The sequence below is a fragment of the Eucalyptus grandis genome, chromosome 9 (assembly GCF_016545825.1).
Source record: "Eucalyptus grandis isolate ANBG69807.140 chromosome 9, ASM1654582v1, whole genome shotgun sequence".
Classification (NCBI taxonomy): Eukaryota; Viridiplantae; Streptophyta; class Magnoliopsida; order Myrtales; family Myrtaceae; genus Eucalyptus; species Eucalyptus grandis.
Genome location: NC_052620.1, coordinates 24,598,915 through 24,614,774, shown reverse-complemented (window position 1 = coordinate 24,614,774; position 15,860 = coordinate 24,598,915). Strand labels below are relative to the sequence as shown.

The following is a 15,860-nucleotide window of genomic DNA, read 5'->3' as shown; positions in this document are numbered from 1 at the left end:
CAGGGTTAAAGCTGTACTACAGGAATTCATAAAGCAAAATGAAGAACCACCAACTTGGAGGTAAGGAAAGATGGTATTCTGAACTTCAAGGAATAATTTCGACTTCACTGCCAACCTGTACAAAAAGCAATGGAACAATCAACACGCAGAAAGAGAAACCTGATCAAGAACAAAATATTTTCTTTGAAGTTGGGAACATGCACAGATGCAGAATGCTACTGGCATATTTTCCCATAGACTAATCGAGACAGCAAACTACAAAGTCCTGCATTAATCACCTACCAAAAAAAATTATTCAACCATCAAAGAAAAAGAGAGTGAAGTCTCCTGTTCACCCTCTAACACCACATCCAACAATTTGGATAAGTCCTTTTCTACAGGCAGCTACTCACTTCGCCTCTATGCCAAAAATAGGCTTTAAAATTAAAATCCCAGTATGATATTGATCTAGTAAACAAAAAAGATAACTGCTCTGGTTGCGAGCTTATCGAAGAAAACTAGTTTATAGTGAGAGGCTATAAAAAGCATTCACGTTCTACACATTATAGAAGTCAGAATCTTAAGCACTAAGGGACAAACAAAGCCAAAAATTACTCAATTTATCTTGATCTGATTTCACATCGAGGAAAGATGTCCAGTACTTACACCTTAATTAACTTCACTTAATAAGACCGTCTTAAGGAGGTTTCTTATATATGGATTTTCATACAAGATTTAGATTAGATTCCATACAGCCATGCTGATAGCATTCAACATCCTCAACTCCAACAATATTGAGAATAAAAGTACATTGAGAAAACAGAACAAATAACTACTTGCTTCAAACCTGAGAACAAGGTTTGTTGCTATGCTGTTTTATCGTATATTTTTCTATTATAGGAACAGACAATTTATGGAAAACAAATTTTGAAAGGCAAAAAGAATCCTAAATTGGGCGTATGGATACCTTCTAATATGGCGAAAGCAAATATAGACCTCTTCAATGTCCCATTCTATCTTCAACTTAATGTACTGCTTCAGAAGCTCAGACAAGCTGCTAGTAGCTTCATTCCAATCATTAGTGGTCATATCCATATGGGATGGAATTTGAGAAATAAACCTCTGCAGAACGGATGACAATTTTTCAGGCGCTCCTGATCTTTGATATGTCTCAGCCAAGCTATTCAATATCAAGCAATTGCTGATTAGGAATCTATCAACCCAGCATGGAGGATATCCTATCCAAAGTTCAGTCTTCCTCAGAACTGACTCTGAACTTTTGTCCGGACTCTTGGTATTTGAGTTATCCTGGCATATATCTGCACTTCCACTGAAGTGAGCAATTAAAGAGACATCTTGGCTTCTGTGGGCAGGAAGTTGCTGGAGAATGTTATCTCGTAACTCTTCAGGCAACTCTTGCAGCACAGAGCAGTCTACTTGACTCAGAGATAATGGCATCACGTCTGTCTTTGTAAGACGGGGCACTGAAGCCCCCGTATTAGAGTAGCTTGGTTTAGACACACATAAAAGGTCTGTTTCCTGAATAACAGGCTTCTTGGTCTAGGAATAGTAAGCCAAAAAAACAACGAAGACAATGAGAAAAGGAGAAGACAGAATATTATTTCAGCTTACCTCAAAAATCCAGTAGCAACTAGTTACAGCAATAAACTACCAATATCAGGGTATATTATGGTCATGACATAGCAATAGGGATGGGTGTACCACATGTTATATAAGGTATGTAAGGCATAGGGTTAGTTGGTTTAGTAAAGTCAGTAAGCGTGCATTTAACCATTTGCCTGGGGTCATTCATTTAGGCCCCTTTATAACAGGTACCTTCTCCTCAACTTTGGGGAGAATGTAAAAATGATTAGATTCCTTCAGCAGCTTTATTTTTCCAGTTGAAGTAAACTGTCATTCTTTTTGGAACTTTTATCCACATGTGTATTTCCATCGACCACAAATAAGACTAGAAGGGATTACTTTCACTATCACAGAAATTGGCTTCACAATTGCAAGTTGAATAAAAGTGCATCGCACATATAGATGTGTACTCATTGTCAACTGGTTCTAACTGTTGGACGCTACATTTTTAATTTTTATGCTCTGAAAAGGAGCTCACCACCTGAAAATAGGATAGTTAACCTGTGATATTCTCATATTTTAAGATTATTATTTGATTAAGCAATGAACATTCAAGATGCAAAAAGCGGCAGTTTAACTTCAGACTACACATAGATTGAAACTAAAAATACAGAGAAGCAACCCTGAACACCAAAGAACTGATCTCTGCACTTCACAAAAAGTCTGCAATTTCTGTTTTCTTGTAGTCAACGAGTAAAGGAACTCCAAGGAAAATCATAAAATTAGGCCAAAAGCTTGTTCCAACTAAAAAATAGATATCTTATATGATGCACTTTTGATAAGTCTGGGAAAACTATCTTCCCTCACAGAATTAAGAATCACTTTGATGAGTAGTAATGCAGCTTCAGAATTATCCAAAGTCTTTTAACCCAAAGCATGGGGCAATTATTCATTAAAAAGCCAGTCCAGAAACTGTTGAATAGCCAGAAAAACGAAGCTACACATCCTACATCATACAAATCCAGAATCTATTTACCTGTTTATCTTGTTGAAATCTGTCCGCATGATTGGTACCAGAAAAGTACACCTCTGTTCTATCCCTCGCACCTTCTTGCAAAAGCTAGTTAGTAGCCAGACTAAAAGTAGCAAGCGATAAATTTATGAGTGAAAAGCACCAACCTTTTACTACTTGCTGTGAATGCATGGATGGAGAACTCCCAGAGACTTCCCCATCGCCTTTGCTGTTAGACTTGCCCTTGCCCTTAGAAACAAATGCAACTAATTTCCCTCCATAAGCATCATTTAATTCAGAAAAGACTTCTGGTGGGAGTGACTTTATGACTCCAATATCCAGATGACATAAAGCTGGTCGTGTGATAGACTGATCCAAAGAAGCTTTGCAATCTGATGGACTGTCATCTACTTGATTGGAATTCTGAGCTAAGTGAGGAAACATATCACTCGAAGCCCCATCCACTTTCTGGCCCTCTAAACCTGCCACAATGACAATCAGAAATCACCATATACAAAACCAAGAAACATGTCACAGGTAACTTCCCAAATAATAAGAATGGTAGTGTAATTAAACTTAATTATGAGAAGAGACGCAAAGGAATGTGAAAACACTTCTTCTGGTAAACATAAACTGAAATATGCAATTCGAGAGAAACTACAGTAACTTCTATCATAAGAAAAGTAACTACACAAGGAATTCAACTTCTGATAACTTACCATAAAAAAAGAACGTGAATAATATATGGCAGAAGAAAAGAGAAAATGGATTACAGGCAGTATTTTCTAATTTATGAACGACATGCAGAAAATTTCAAACAAACAAATTCACAAAGACATTTTCTTTTTCACCATGTGTAACCAATGATCCATCTCTAATTAGCCACCATTTATCTTATATTTTCTGGGGACAAAAATGTGATACAGGGAAACTAGACAAAACAAATGTTCCATCATAGAAGTCAGAAATGCTGCTCATTCTGTCCAGCACGACAAAGAAACACTACTTCTAGAAGTTTCAAAGGAAAAAGAAAAAGAAAGGATGGTCACCTATGTCAATCGTCTCTTTCACCACACTGTTGGTGTCGCATTGTTCAACTTGATTTGCAGAGGTAGAGGCAAGCCATGACTTCAAGAGATTTCTTTCGAGTCCTTCAGGGAAAACACAAAGGCACTGAAAACTTGAAGACCGAAATAATGAAAGAACTAACATTGCAACGATATGCATCCATGTGGTTGGATGTATGTACTACGTATACAAGTTTGAGGCACAAAAAAGATCACAAAACAAAATTTAAAAAGTTCATCAACGAAAAGCTTTCTTCAAATTATAATTTTTATGACAGTAGGGGCAACAGAAGCTTGTGCAGGCATTTTTAAGTTAACCTTGTTTAGAAGCTTCCACACTTTCAAGGCGGGAAACTTGCAGGCCAACCCCACGGATCTCCTTCACGTCTATATGAAATTAGAAAAATCAAAGCAGATCAATCCTAATACTCAAAGAAATTCGAGAAGGATGTTATGTCAACCCAAGGAGGCATGATCCACCTATATTAAATGATCCAAAGAGCTGCATTGTTATCCTCTGAATAACATCTACATCATCTGTAGCAACTGGAACCTGTAGCCGATATCAATGGAATCATAACCTTTCTTTGAAGCGAAACATCTGAAACTAAAAGTAGAAAACCAGAGAACTTTGCATGCAGACAAATATCTTCTTATAGCAAGAAGGTGCATGAAATGGCGTTGGCCCCATGATACCGTTATTGTGTGGCTGAGGTTTTCACAATCTCCACAACCCATGTATTTTGCAGGCTCCCCAGCATCCTTCCTTCTCTTTTTAATCTATGTCAAAGTAACACACAGTATGTCCATTTTATGAGATATAACAAAGCAAATGAAGGCTGGATCATTTTTTTTCTTGGCCAAAAAGCTGATGCCTGTTAATTTGCATTCAAGGTAGACTAGAGTTAGCTAGAATACCTTAAGAGTAAACTTTCGCCCATGAACTCCACATCCCTGCAACCTCAAATGCACTTCTTTACAGAGGTTTACAAGAAACAATTTGCTCTGGAACAGCATAAACCAATTTGTCAGTCAGCATTGCTTTCCAATAAAAGGAACACAAGAAATAATGATGAAGCTTCTGTAATATAATCGAGAAACCAACATCTTTTGCATCCTTGAACCTCACACCCCAATTAACTTCAGCACCAATTGACTTGCTCTCCTGCAAATTAGAAATAAGAATATCAAAGATAACACAACTTCACTAATCAAAGGTAAAGACAGAAAGACTGATCTAAACAAGACTGACAATGCTGGACACTTGAATATATAATGGAACTGATACTCTTGCCAGAAGAGAAAGATCACAAAGCCTGTTCAGCATAATATAGGCTTTATTTTAAGGAAATTTTAGTTTGAGACTCCATAACCCAGCACAGACCGCAAGGATACCAAACTATCATAATACAACAGATAAAATGAAAGCATCCAGTAAATTCCCGCCAATGATTCAGGGCCAAAATGAGAAAAGAACTCTGGTAAGGAATGGGTGGCAAGCCAACTAATTGAGGTACAGATTAGTTTAATTGGTCACTTTTGGTTTAAAATTAGCATAGAATGGCCTCTATTTAGACATCACAGGTGCTTTAGCTGCAAGGTACAAGCAAGAATTAATGCATGGACAAATCAAATTATATGGACCAGAAACTACAAGCAAGGCAAGATACGATGAATACTTTAGTGAATAAATTACACTGGGTGAACCTGAATTGTGCCAACCATCCTGTTGTCCACCCCTCTACTGTAATTCCACAACATCTCCCCTGTTTTTGCACCGAAATCCCTCTGAAGAGATTCCTATAGTGCAAAGAGATTTTGTAAAAAGCAAGACTATCCATATAACTTGAAGGCTATGGTGTCAGCGCAATTGTATGTCAAACATTTAGCATCGATAGTTTGGAAAGCGGTTTAGATTACCAGAAGGATACTTTGATAAAATGTTCCTGTCAAATATATGAAATCGCGTATTTTCTGTATTCTTAGTAGTTCATCTAGCCAAGTAAATGTATCAGAAATCATGATGGATGTGGAAAATACATCTGCAAGTTTAACAGGTCTTTACATCTGGGATCAGTCAAGTAAGTGTCTGGTGTTGTGACAAGTGGGTGCTGGTCCTCTTATTTTCCTAATATACAAAAGGAAAGGTTGCCAGAGTAAGGGAAGAGGTATCACTGTGGTTAACTAACCCTATGTATTCGCTTTGTTGCATCAGTTGTCAGCAATTTTGTTTTAACTTGTACTTTAATAAAATTAAAAAGAGCTTGAAGCAGTTCAAAAGATAAGACCTTCGACACCATACGCAGCTGTCCACAAGTCCAAATATTTTGCTTCTTCAATTTATCCTCTAGAACATACCCTATCCCAGGAAGTGCATTTATAGGAAGCTTGCACAAATATTCATCCACCTGAAATATTCAGCCAGTTTTTATGGAAAAATCTTCCAGAATATCAACATAAATGGACAAACAGCAACAGAAATAATGACAAGAAACCGATATAGAAGATAGAGGCTTAGCTAAGAAGCACTTATTTGTTCAACACCAAAAAAAGCAAACTCATCCATAATATGAAACAGACAGCACCTCAAATGTGCGATATCATCAGGATCACAAACAATTCTATCAATGTCTTGAAGTTACTGTTTAGACCACAAATTCACTTTTTCTGAAACATGTGATCACGAGTTGCAAGATTTACAGAGACAATAACATGATTGCAAAAACATATAGCATGATTTACACTTAGGCAGAAAGATTGCCCCAGAAAACAACAGCTACGTATGCCAAGTAAAAAAATCCTGATGACAAAGTTCTCATGGGATTATAATTGAACTACAACTAATTCAAGCATTGAACATCTCGTGCCGCCAAAATGTAGCATTTCAACATCTTATGCCACCAAAGTACAACTCTAAAGAGACCACGAGTTGTTAAAAAGAATCATACATAATAAATTAAGATCTTTCAAAGAAAAAACTCACATTTATACATAATGCACTACATGTGAAACGTGAGTTATACTTGCCACAAATGCCCCGTGCCCTTTAAATTGTCGACCAAAGTCTAAATAGTTGAAAGTAATTTCCATTATGTAAGGCTTTCAAATTAAATGAGGTTTCTGAAAAGATGAACTTCGTAGAGAACATAATATAGAAGAATGGAGAATGACAACATGCACTTGACAGATAATTAAAATAGGCAAGCATATCCGCAAACCAAAAACCCTCCTTATTAATCAAACTGTACCTTTTCTAAGGGGATGTAGCACTGACCATTTGGCTTAGCAGTCTTGGTAGCTAGGCGAGCCATTAGCATGTTCCCAGATATACCAGCGCTCGCAGTGCAACCAGTGGTCTCAAAAACCTCTTTTCTTATTATAGAAGCCAGAAGCTGAGGATCTTGCACTTCCGAATCAGTGACATCTAAAAATGCTTCGTCACAGCTCACTGCCTGCAAAACCAGTTGCAGTAAATACCGGAATTACTTTAACGGAATTCATAAATAGAAGCTGCCATGAGTCAAACCTGTACTGTTGTGCAGTGCTTATGCAATATACTGTAGAAGTGATCAGCCACCTGAAAATTGCCAAAAATGAGGTCCAAACAAAAATTACACAAACTAAAGGGACTTCATCTCTAAGCCTTCACAAAAGCATAATTAATGAAACGAGGGTGACTTACCTCTGTGTAAGCTTCAAAGTTGTATGGAAAAATGACGAGATGAGGACAACATGCTTTGGCATCTCGGACAAACATACCGGCCCTAATTCCTTTTGAAAACGAGGTTCAGCACTCAAATAAAAATGTAACAGAAATTCCGTGAATGGTTAAGAGAAATAAGGAAATACAGACCATAGTCTCGAGCAGGGTAGTTTGCGGATGAAATTTCAGCAGTGCCTTTTGGATTGTCTGAGTGGCATATAGCCACTGGTTTATCATGTAATTCGGGAAGGTTCCGGATGACAACTGAAACGAAGAAGCAATCCTGACACAGCACAAGATGATCATTGGCATGCTTGATTGCTATATGTACTAAAGAGAAACAATTATATAAAAGGAATCTGCATAAACTGTCCAGAGAACCACCATCTCAACTAGGTGAAATCATTGCATCTCCAATAAGATGAAAAATGCTTCTAGAGCTACAGAAAAGAAAATTACCATGTCAACATGGATGACGCGTGCCTTTTTAGAATCATCTGATGCTTTAAGATTAATTGCACACTTAACCTGGTTAAGAGAACTAGGAAACCGCTTGCGATACCTATGTCTCCATGTTCCTATGAAATGCAATCTCGAATTCTGAAACACCAAATAGCAATTATGTGATAATCAAAAGAGTTCACTGGCCAAATTAGGCAGTAGACATAACCAATCAAAAAATTGCTCAAACAGAAATAAAAAGCAAACAATAATTGATGGTTCTGCAAACAGCAGGATCAGAAAATTGAGTTTTTTATTATACTTGAAGACAGTTCACTAAAATCAAGATCTTTATTGAGCAGAATTTTATGAGACCTTAATTTAACAAATATATAACAGCAGTGATCTGGAAATAACTGTGTTTGTGACAATGGACATGGGCAATGAATTCAGCTGAAATTGCTTTCAAAACAACTCGAATAACTGAGAAATAGTCACAAAGAAGGCAAAGCACCACGATGTAATGGTGTGGACACAAGCATTGAAAAATATACTTTCTATATATTTCAGACAAAAATTACTGAATGCAACCAGATTTGGGCATCTTCTATGACTTTGCAAGTATCACTCTTTGCCAAAGAAAGGGCCAAAAGATTAGAAGAGGAATGCAAGCTAAAAGTCAAGCCAATCCACAAAAACAATGAACTGGGTATGATTTTGAAAAAAGGTGCGGCGTGAAAATAGTAAGACAACAGAGCACCTAAAACAACACCTTGAAATAATTCTCTACAAAGCTGGGATCCTCTGCAGTTGAATGGCCCATACTAGGATGTTTCGTGACTGCAGAAGTTGGTAAACTCCTTGTTCTTGTTCTGTCTGAGGGGTGATTGCCAGCTGAAGTAGTAGGCTCACTAAGACTGTCTTTAAGTTCTTCCCTAAGTATTCCCATTTCTTCTTTATCCATGTCAATTTGTTCGGTCCTACAACTTCCTGGACATTCTTTGGTGCAATTAATCAATTCAGTAATCACCGAAACATCTGCATTCTCCTGGCCTAACTCTTCACTGAGTGGACTTCCGTATTCTGTTGATTGACCCACTTCAGACGAATTAATGTCCTTCGCAGTCCGACCTTTTGAAGATGAATCCCCAATATCATGCAACTGACAAACTATATCGGTCAAACCATCGTTAGACAGCAAGCCATCTTTAGTAGCAAAGAATGATGACAACTTTGGCTGATTATCTGCTAGCTGGTCGAGCTGGTAAGGAAGCCCTGCAGCATAAGCAGATACACTTAAGTCTAGAAAATGAAAAATATGATGCAATAAGATTTTTTAAAAAGATTTTTGTGAGAAGCTGCTAACTGGGCAACAAATAAAACAGTGAAAAGAGTGATCTGAGCTGAACCCACAACCAGATCCCCGCAATTAATGCAACGACATACATGCCATGCTCCGCAACTAAGAGAATTGCATATAAAGACAACTCAATGCCGCTGGTCAAACACTTACAACTTAAAAGTTTATTAGCCGCAAGAGAATCCACAATCCACTTTGGTTTCACAACTGGAAGTCCACCGCTGAAGGACCTGATTTGCAACAGAATATAGCAGTTATATGGGTAAAAAATCCTCTCCACCATATGGCATAAGAAGAGACTACGATATGGAGGAGCTACCTCAAATTCTTTATTTTACTGTCAGGAAGGTTACTGCAAATGATATGTGTAACACGATGCCTGGAGAAGTAGTTCTCAAATCTTCCACCATACTTCAACATATAGCCTCGCAATTCCTAATAAAGCTCCAAATAAATGACAGTACCAACATCTGAATAGTTGACACATTTAATATTTACTTCAAATGTTAACTGAGAAGAGAGAAGATTCCCCCGTATGGAGACCAACTGCTGAGATATATCCACCTCTTAATCAAATTATAATTCTAGATTTCCAAGGGCCTGAGTAAAGGAAAACCATGAAATAGAAAAACTGATGATGAAGTTCAGAAATCAGACCTGACTGGAAGGAACAGTGAAACCATCCACGAAAATAGAAACTCCATGAAATATAGCTTTCAAAGAACTAGAATCACTGTGAGAAGAAGTTGAAGCTTCTGTACGGAACTGCTCCTGAAGTTTCCTATTCTTCTCGACCATGTAACTACACACAAATTTTCAGAAACCTCAATACAAAGGGTCCTTAATTTTAATGTTCACAAACTTATTCTGGTCAAGTGAAAATAATTATATGCAAGGCAGCAAACATGTATAAAAAACTGTCAAAGTCTACGGATAAAAAGGTAATTATAGCATACATTGACTGCAGAAAAAGGTTTTCCACGAGTGGCCTAATTCATCGATGACTTGATGGTTAGTGAAAGAGTGGAAAGTTAAAACCCTTAAATTAATGGTGAATCGGACCACTCATGTAAGGTCTTCATTACACTAGTTGTATACACTCCAATTTTTTTGGGGAAAAAACAAAAAAAAAAGATAGATGGGAACTTAAAAAGCCTTGTTCAGTTATTCTCTTCAAGGTGCACAACCAGGTGTCATGCCCTGATTTAGCAAAGACCGCTACTTACTGTGGAACCAGATAAATTTGGACATTCATTCGCAAAAGTTACTGATATAACATTTGTGCTTCGACAATCTTTCTTTCTTGTTTTACTTTATGGTTGAAAGATTATAGCCTGTTCAAAAGGTCTTATGACTTCCGTATAGCTATTCAATGAAATCGGCCTCAGCATTCTCCGAGATCTTTAAGTGTCCAAAATGTGGTGACAAAAGACCAAGAATGTTAAATTTACCAGAGCAATGCACCTCGAATGTTCAGAAGCCCTAAATTCTACAACTTGTAGATACTCCTCTGTTTATTCGATAGACTGCAACGCCGCCACGTCTAGCCTAACCTAATCAACATCCTCCAGTCCCTCCGAGAATTCGACAAGTATACAGATAAAATGGCACATGAGGGACGTGCGCACAACATCACCGAAGCACACGCCGGCGTCAACGAAATCTTGTCCATTTTGCGCTGCTTGTTCACGAGACTGACCTGCCGAAATTGGAGAAAGGAGAATTGCGGAAGGGGGATCGCGAGGAGGAGAGGGAATTGGCGCCCCAGGCCATGCCCAAGGTTTTCTGCTTGCTGTCCTTCTTCTCCTTCTTCGCCGTCCTCGTCGCCCTCCTGTCGGTCCCTCGGCCGCCGCTGTCGCTGCGGCTCCAAGGGTTCGTCGAGGCGGCGGAATCGTCGCGGCTTCGCTTCGACCTGTCGCCGGAATTCGGAGGCCGAGACGGCGGAGTCGTGTTGGAGCTCATCGTCTCCCTCGAGGTATTCGGAAGATTGCCGAGAAAGCTTCGAAAGGAGGAGGGGAGAATTTCAGCCCTGTGACGTGATTTCAAATGAAGCAGCAAATGGCGGGTGGCGTTATTTATAGGGCAAAGTATTTTGTACAGGGATGGTCAACCGACGATGGTTGGTTCTCTTTTTCATTTTTTTGGAAAAATCAAGCAAATTAAAAACTCATGAACTAGCTGATGGCACTAACCCAATCTAGAATGGATTGAATGAAAGGCGGTTCCCAACCTAAAACCGAGAACCATCTGCTAAGGACCGATTTCAAAAAATTGAAACTGAGAATCACCCATTATTGCATGGATCCATCCGAGAACCAAAATAAGTTTGTGAACATTAAATTTAAGTATTTGACCAATAATAATATCATTTTCCAAATTCCACTTTGTGAGTACTTTTCATATTGAGTAATATTTTTCTTTAAATCGAACCGCTTTAATTAAGAGTACCATTTTTCTTTATTTTATTGGAAAACACTACCAAATAAGATAAATAGGTTTTTTTCCTATTTTTTAATCATTTAAGTTGAAATCTAAAACATTCTTTAAGTTCAAGATTTTAAGTTTAAAATTATGGATGATTGTCATATGTAGATCATATTTTCCTCAAGATCCTTTGAATGAGCCATTTATTGAGTTGTTGAAAGGAGCTTACACACTTTACTAAATTCTTATTAAAACATAAAAACCATGAGAGGAGATGGAGCCCTAAAATTTAAATTTGCTAATTAGTAAATTCAAATTTTATTTTAATATTAAAAACCAATATATTATTGTAATATAATTGGTCCAATCGGAATGGGGCGGATCCGCCCATGAATCGAGAACCGAACCAATACCCATCAGTTCCATAAATTAGAACCAATAACCGAACCAGGTTCCTCAAGAACCATCGATTTCGGGCGACTCGGGTCCGGTTCCCAAGTAGTCCAAACGAGTCCCGGTTCTTTTACACACCCTTGGCACTAACCCAATCTGAATGGATTGAAAGAAAAAAACAAAAAGCATAAAAGACTTCCTTTTCAAAAGAGGGAAAGACCATTCCTAAATGTAACAATAATATTACACACAGTTCCACTTGCCTAAAACCCACACAATTACTTGAACTTTCATTTCATTTCCAACTTTGCTACGGCCTAGCATCTTATGTAATTAAAAACTTCACATAAAACTAAATTGAGGCCCTTCATTGTAGCTAATTTAGAAACCGTTCTAGTCAATGATGAACATGTTCCTTACGCTTTAGGTTTCCTAGTGGTCAACCCAGGTGAAGATGTCACTTCTAAACCTGATTATACTATAGAAACTTATTTCAATGAAGACTAGATTGGATAAACAAATGAATTTGAGGATAGGAGCAATGGAATATTATTTCTCTTTATAGAGCGTTTAAAAACTGATTTTTTTTTCTTTTATTTTTTTTTTGGAAAAATCATGCAAATAGTATTGAATTTTGGTTTAACGTGTAACATAATCTATAAATTTTTAATTTGTTCAATAAGATACTTGAATTTTAGCTTAATGCATAATATGGTTCGTGAGTTTTTAATTTATTTAATATAATTCATGAATTTTTTGTACATATTCAATTTAATACCTTATTTCAAAAAAAAATTAATACATGAATTATATGAAAATGTTCAATATTATTATGATTTTGAATTAATAGAATTTACATATATAAAGATGATATTGAACATTTTCATATTACAACTACATCAATCACATTTAACAAATTAAGGTTCTATTTGTTTCGTAAAAAGTGAAGGATTTTGGGAACATTTTCTAAAATAATTACTTCTACCATTAGAAGTAATCAGTCAATAAAAATATTTTAATTATCCATAATAATTTATGTTTGAATATTTTTGTGAACAATTGAAATATATTTTGTTCATTTATTTTTTAAGTGATGAAAGCAATTGTTTTATAGGAAAATTTTCCAAAATGGAGCTTAAAAATTCATGAACCACATTAGATATATTTAAAATTCAGGAACTATATTATGGCTGTGTTTGCAAGTGACATTTCAAAAGATTTGTGGGCATTCAAAGTCCCTTGGGACAAATTTGTAGTGTTTGGCATAATTTTTTGAAGGCCTATTGTACAAATGATAGCCTTTTGCAAGACATGAAATTTTTTTTTTGCCCTCTCCGATAACAAGCCACAAAGGCACGTGCATCTTAAAAAAAAAAAAAAATTGTTATTCCTTTGTTACCCTCAAAATTTTATTAAAATTCCAAGTTTAATCCTTTTTTAAATAAAAATCCTAATCTTCTACTATTCTTTTTCCAAGCAAATATGCCACGTCGCTTCCTTTCCCTTCCCCTCTATTCTTCTTGACTCTTCTTGAGACCTCACTTTACCACTTAAAAGCTTATATCTTTGGTCGCCAAAGCTTGCCTCTTCAATCACCAAAGCTTGCCTCTTTGATCGGTTGCCGAAGCTTGCCTCTCTAGTGAATATTATCCTTGCCACCCAAGCCCTCGCCATTGCCATTACGTTGCCTAGTCCCACGCCTGGCTCCACCCCCTTCCCCTCTATGTCTCTTGCATTCAGTGATATTGAGAGCTGAAGTTGAGATGTGTGGCATTGTTGATTCTTTCTTTTTCATGCCGAGGTTTTTTGAATGGATCATGTTTAGTTTCTCTAGGAAGATGGCCATTCTTTGATGGAGGAATCTAGAGAATGTTTCCCAATTTCTTCCCCACATCTAAAAGTTGTCATAGATTTTCATTGTAAATGGCTCATTCCTTTCAAAAATCCAATTTTGGGAAAAAGGGTTTTATTATAAACTAAATCATTTTTCGGCTTAGAAATTTCACCTAAAACAATACATTAATTAATTCATGCGCTATGACATGATGAAGAGAAGATCTCAAACGCTTTAAATAAAAAAAAATTGCATTTCCTTAAAAACTTTTCCCAAAAGCTCTCCCAAATCCAATTTTATATTTTCGGGTCAAAGTATAAAAATCATATGCATCATTATTCCCTTTGTTGTTCTTAATTAACGGGCGGGCCCGAGAGCTTCTCGGGCCTTTTCAGGCCCAGCCTCCGCTGGAACCCGTCGAGTCAAACGGGGAAGGGCAGGAAGAAAGCGCCTGCAACTCGGAGTCGGCGTGACCGCTCTTCGGGGGAAGAGGGAAAGACAAGACGGCGATGGAGAAAGCGCTGAGGGTGTACGGCGAGGTGCTGAGGCTGGTGCGGCGGTTGCCCAAGGACTCGAGGCCTTACTACGCCAAGTACGCCCGCGAGAACTTCGTCAACTACCGGGACGCCGACGCCGCCGACCCCAGCGCCCTGGACGAGCTCTTCCACCGTGCTTACAACCACTCGATCTGGGTCCTCAACAAGGCACGCGCTCTCTCTCTCTCTCTCTCTCTCGATTAGGGTTCTGCTCGTCCTGTTATCCTTAATTCTCCGTCCTTCTGAGTGCAGTACTCGGTGGAGGAATCTGCTGCGAATAGGCTCAAGGAGATCTGCCTCGGTTGATGGATCGAGTATGTTCATTTCCTGACCTAACCAGTCCGTGTTCTTCTGCGGGTTGGTCGATGCTTTGCGCACGCGGCATTTGAGCGTTCGTGTAGCGTTTCGTGGTCGGTAGAGCCGAGTGAGGTTCGAATTTGGAAATCCGGGGTTGTCATGCCTCGGTGGATGCAAATTTTGATACTCGTGATGAAGTTTTGTCAGGTTTTTTAGGGCTTGCTAGGTAAAGTAATGCTGGCAATGTCAATAATTCATTTACAATGTCAAGGATAAGAAATAATGCTGACAATGACGAGAATTCATTTGCTAGAATCACCATCCCAGCTTCCATAACTGACTTACTTGACAACTTTTATTCTCTGGCTGCATTTGTTTTGGAATTGTTCCTTGCTACTGCAATGTCTCTTTGCCTAGATGGTTGTTCTCTGTTTCGTGATCTATTGCTTGATTGAGCACACGCCACTTACAGGCTAAGCAGCATAGTAAGCAAAATCCCCGTGTTCCGCGAGCTTTCTGTTCAGTAGGTTTTAGATTGATGTATGCACAATTATTGGGTCTCTCGTGTTGCCTTGCCTTTTTCTTTCTTTGCCATTATGAGCTCTGGATAATTGCTAGACTGGAGGGAGGAGTGGCGAAGGTAATTATGGTACTTCGGAAGCATTTGTGGCTGTCTTTTGTATGTGGTCATACTACTTTCTATGAGGATCTTTTGGAATGCTAAGTGAAACGGGGTACTTTGTAATGTGGCTGAAACCAGTAATCAGCAGTAATTGTGTTGCCTCTTTCTTTAGAGGCTACGAACTATAGATGGAACTTATTTTCATGATGACTTTAGTTTGACAAAGCTCATCGAGCTTTTATTCAGCTAGAAGGCATTTTGCCAATTACAGATGCAGAGCAAGAGGGCTAGAAATGTGATATTTGGGGATCAGTTCTCTCTCAGTCTTTGAGTTGGAGCGATCCTCTTAACTAATTTCTGGACTTAAGGCAATAGTTCCATCAGCTGCTTCTCTCCTACATCACGCATGGGGTTTTGCTTTGTACTGTGAAATTCATAGGACCATGCTTCTCTCTGGGGCAGATATAGGACCACGCTTCTCTTTGGGGCAGATATAGGACCACGGTTCTAGAGTTGTTACTTTGCAACAAGGTTCTTTGGAATCTAAGAGGCAATTGAAAATGTGGCTGCCATGTTGTGTGAACTGCTCAGTGCGATTATATTAGTAC

At 38.1% G+C, this 15,860-nt stretch overlaps 2 protein-coding genes across 3 annotated transcripts; one reads left to right on the top strand and one right to left on the bottom strand.

Annotated features, from left to right (window-relative positions):
* Nucleotides 1-1,032: 1,032 nt before the first annotated feature.
* Nucleotides 1,033-11,177, bottom strand: LOC104418689 (DNA repair protein REV1). 2 transcript variants are annotated; one of them, XM_039302261.1, is made up of 20 exons: nt 10,846-11,177; nt 9,804-9,948; nt 9,466-9,581; nt 9,300-9,376; nt 8,559-9,061; nt 7,805-7,945; nt 7,496-7,628; nt 7,325-7,413; nt 7,169-7,219; nt 6,891-7,094; nt 5,931-6,050; nt 5,350-5,442; nt 4,748-4,807; nt 4,561-4,647; nt 4,339-4,422; nt 4,123-4,195; nt 3,961-4,029; nt 3,625-3,726; nt 2,600-3,057; nt 1,033-1,101 (listed from the first exon to the last, which is right to left on the bottom strand). In XM_039302261.1, exons 1-19 carry the CDS (start codon nt 11,106-11,108, stop codon nt 2,684-2,686), a joined length of 2,784 nt encoding a protein of 927 aa, XP_039158195.1. In that variant the 5' UTR covers nt 11,109-11,177; the 3' UTR covers nt 1,033-1,101; nt 2,600-2,683. The 2 variants fall into 2 exon arrangements, with proteins under 2 accessions (XP_039158195.1, XP_039158194.1); XM_039302260.1 differs by lacking the exon at nt 1,033-1,101 and adding an exon at nt 1,461-1,539.
* Nucleotides 11,178-14,231: 3,054 nt separating this feature from the next.
* Nucleotides 14,232-14,967, top strand: LOC104418688 (LYR motif-containing protein At3g19508). The gene is made up of 2 exons (XM_010030099.2): nt 14,232-14,501; nt 14,586-14,967. Exons 1-2 carry the CDS (start codon nt 14,307-14,309, stop codon nt 14,637-14,639), a joined length of 249 nt encoding a protein of 82 aa, XP_010028401.2. The 5' UTR covers nt 14,232-14,306; the 3' UTR covers nt 14,640-14,967.
* The last annotated feature ends 893 nt before the right edge of the window (nt 14,968-15,860 follow it).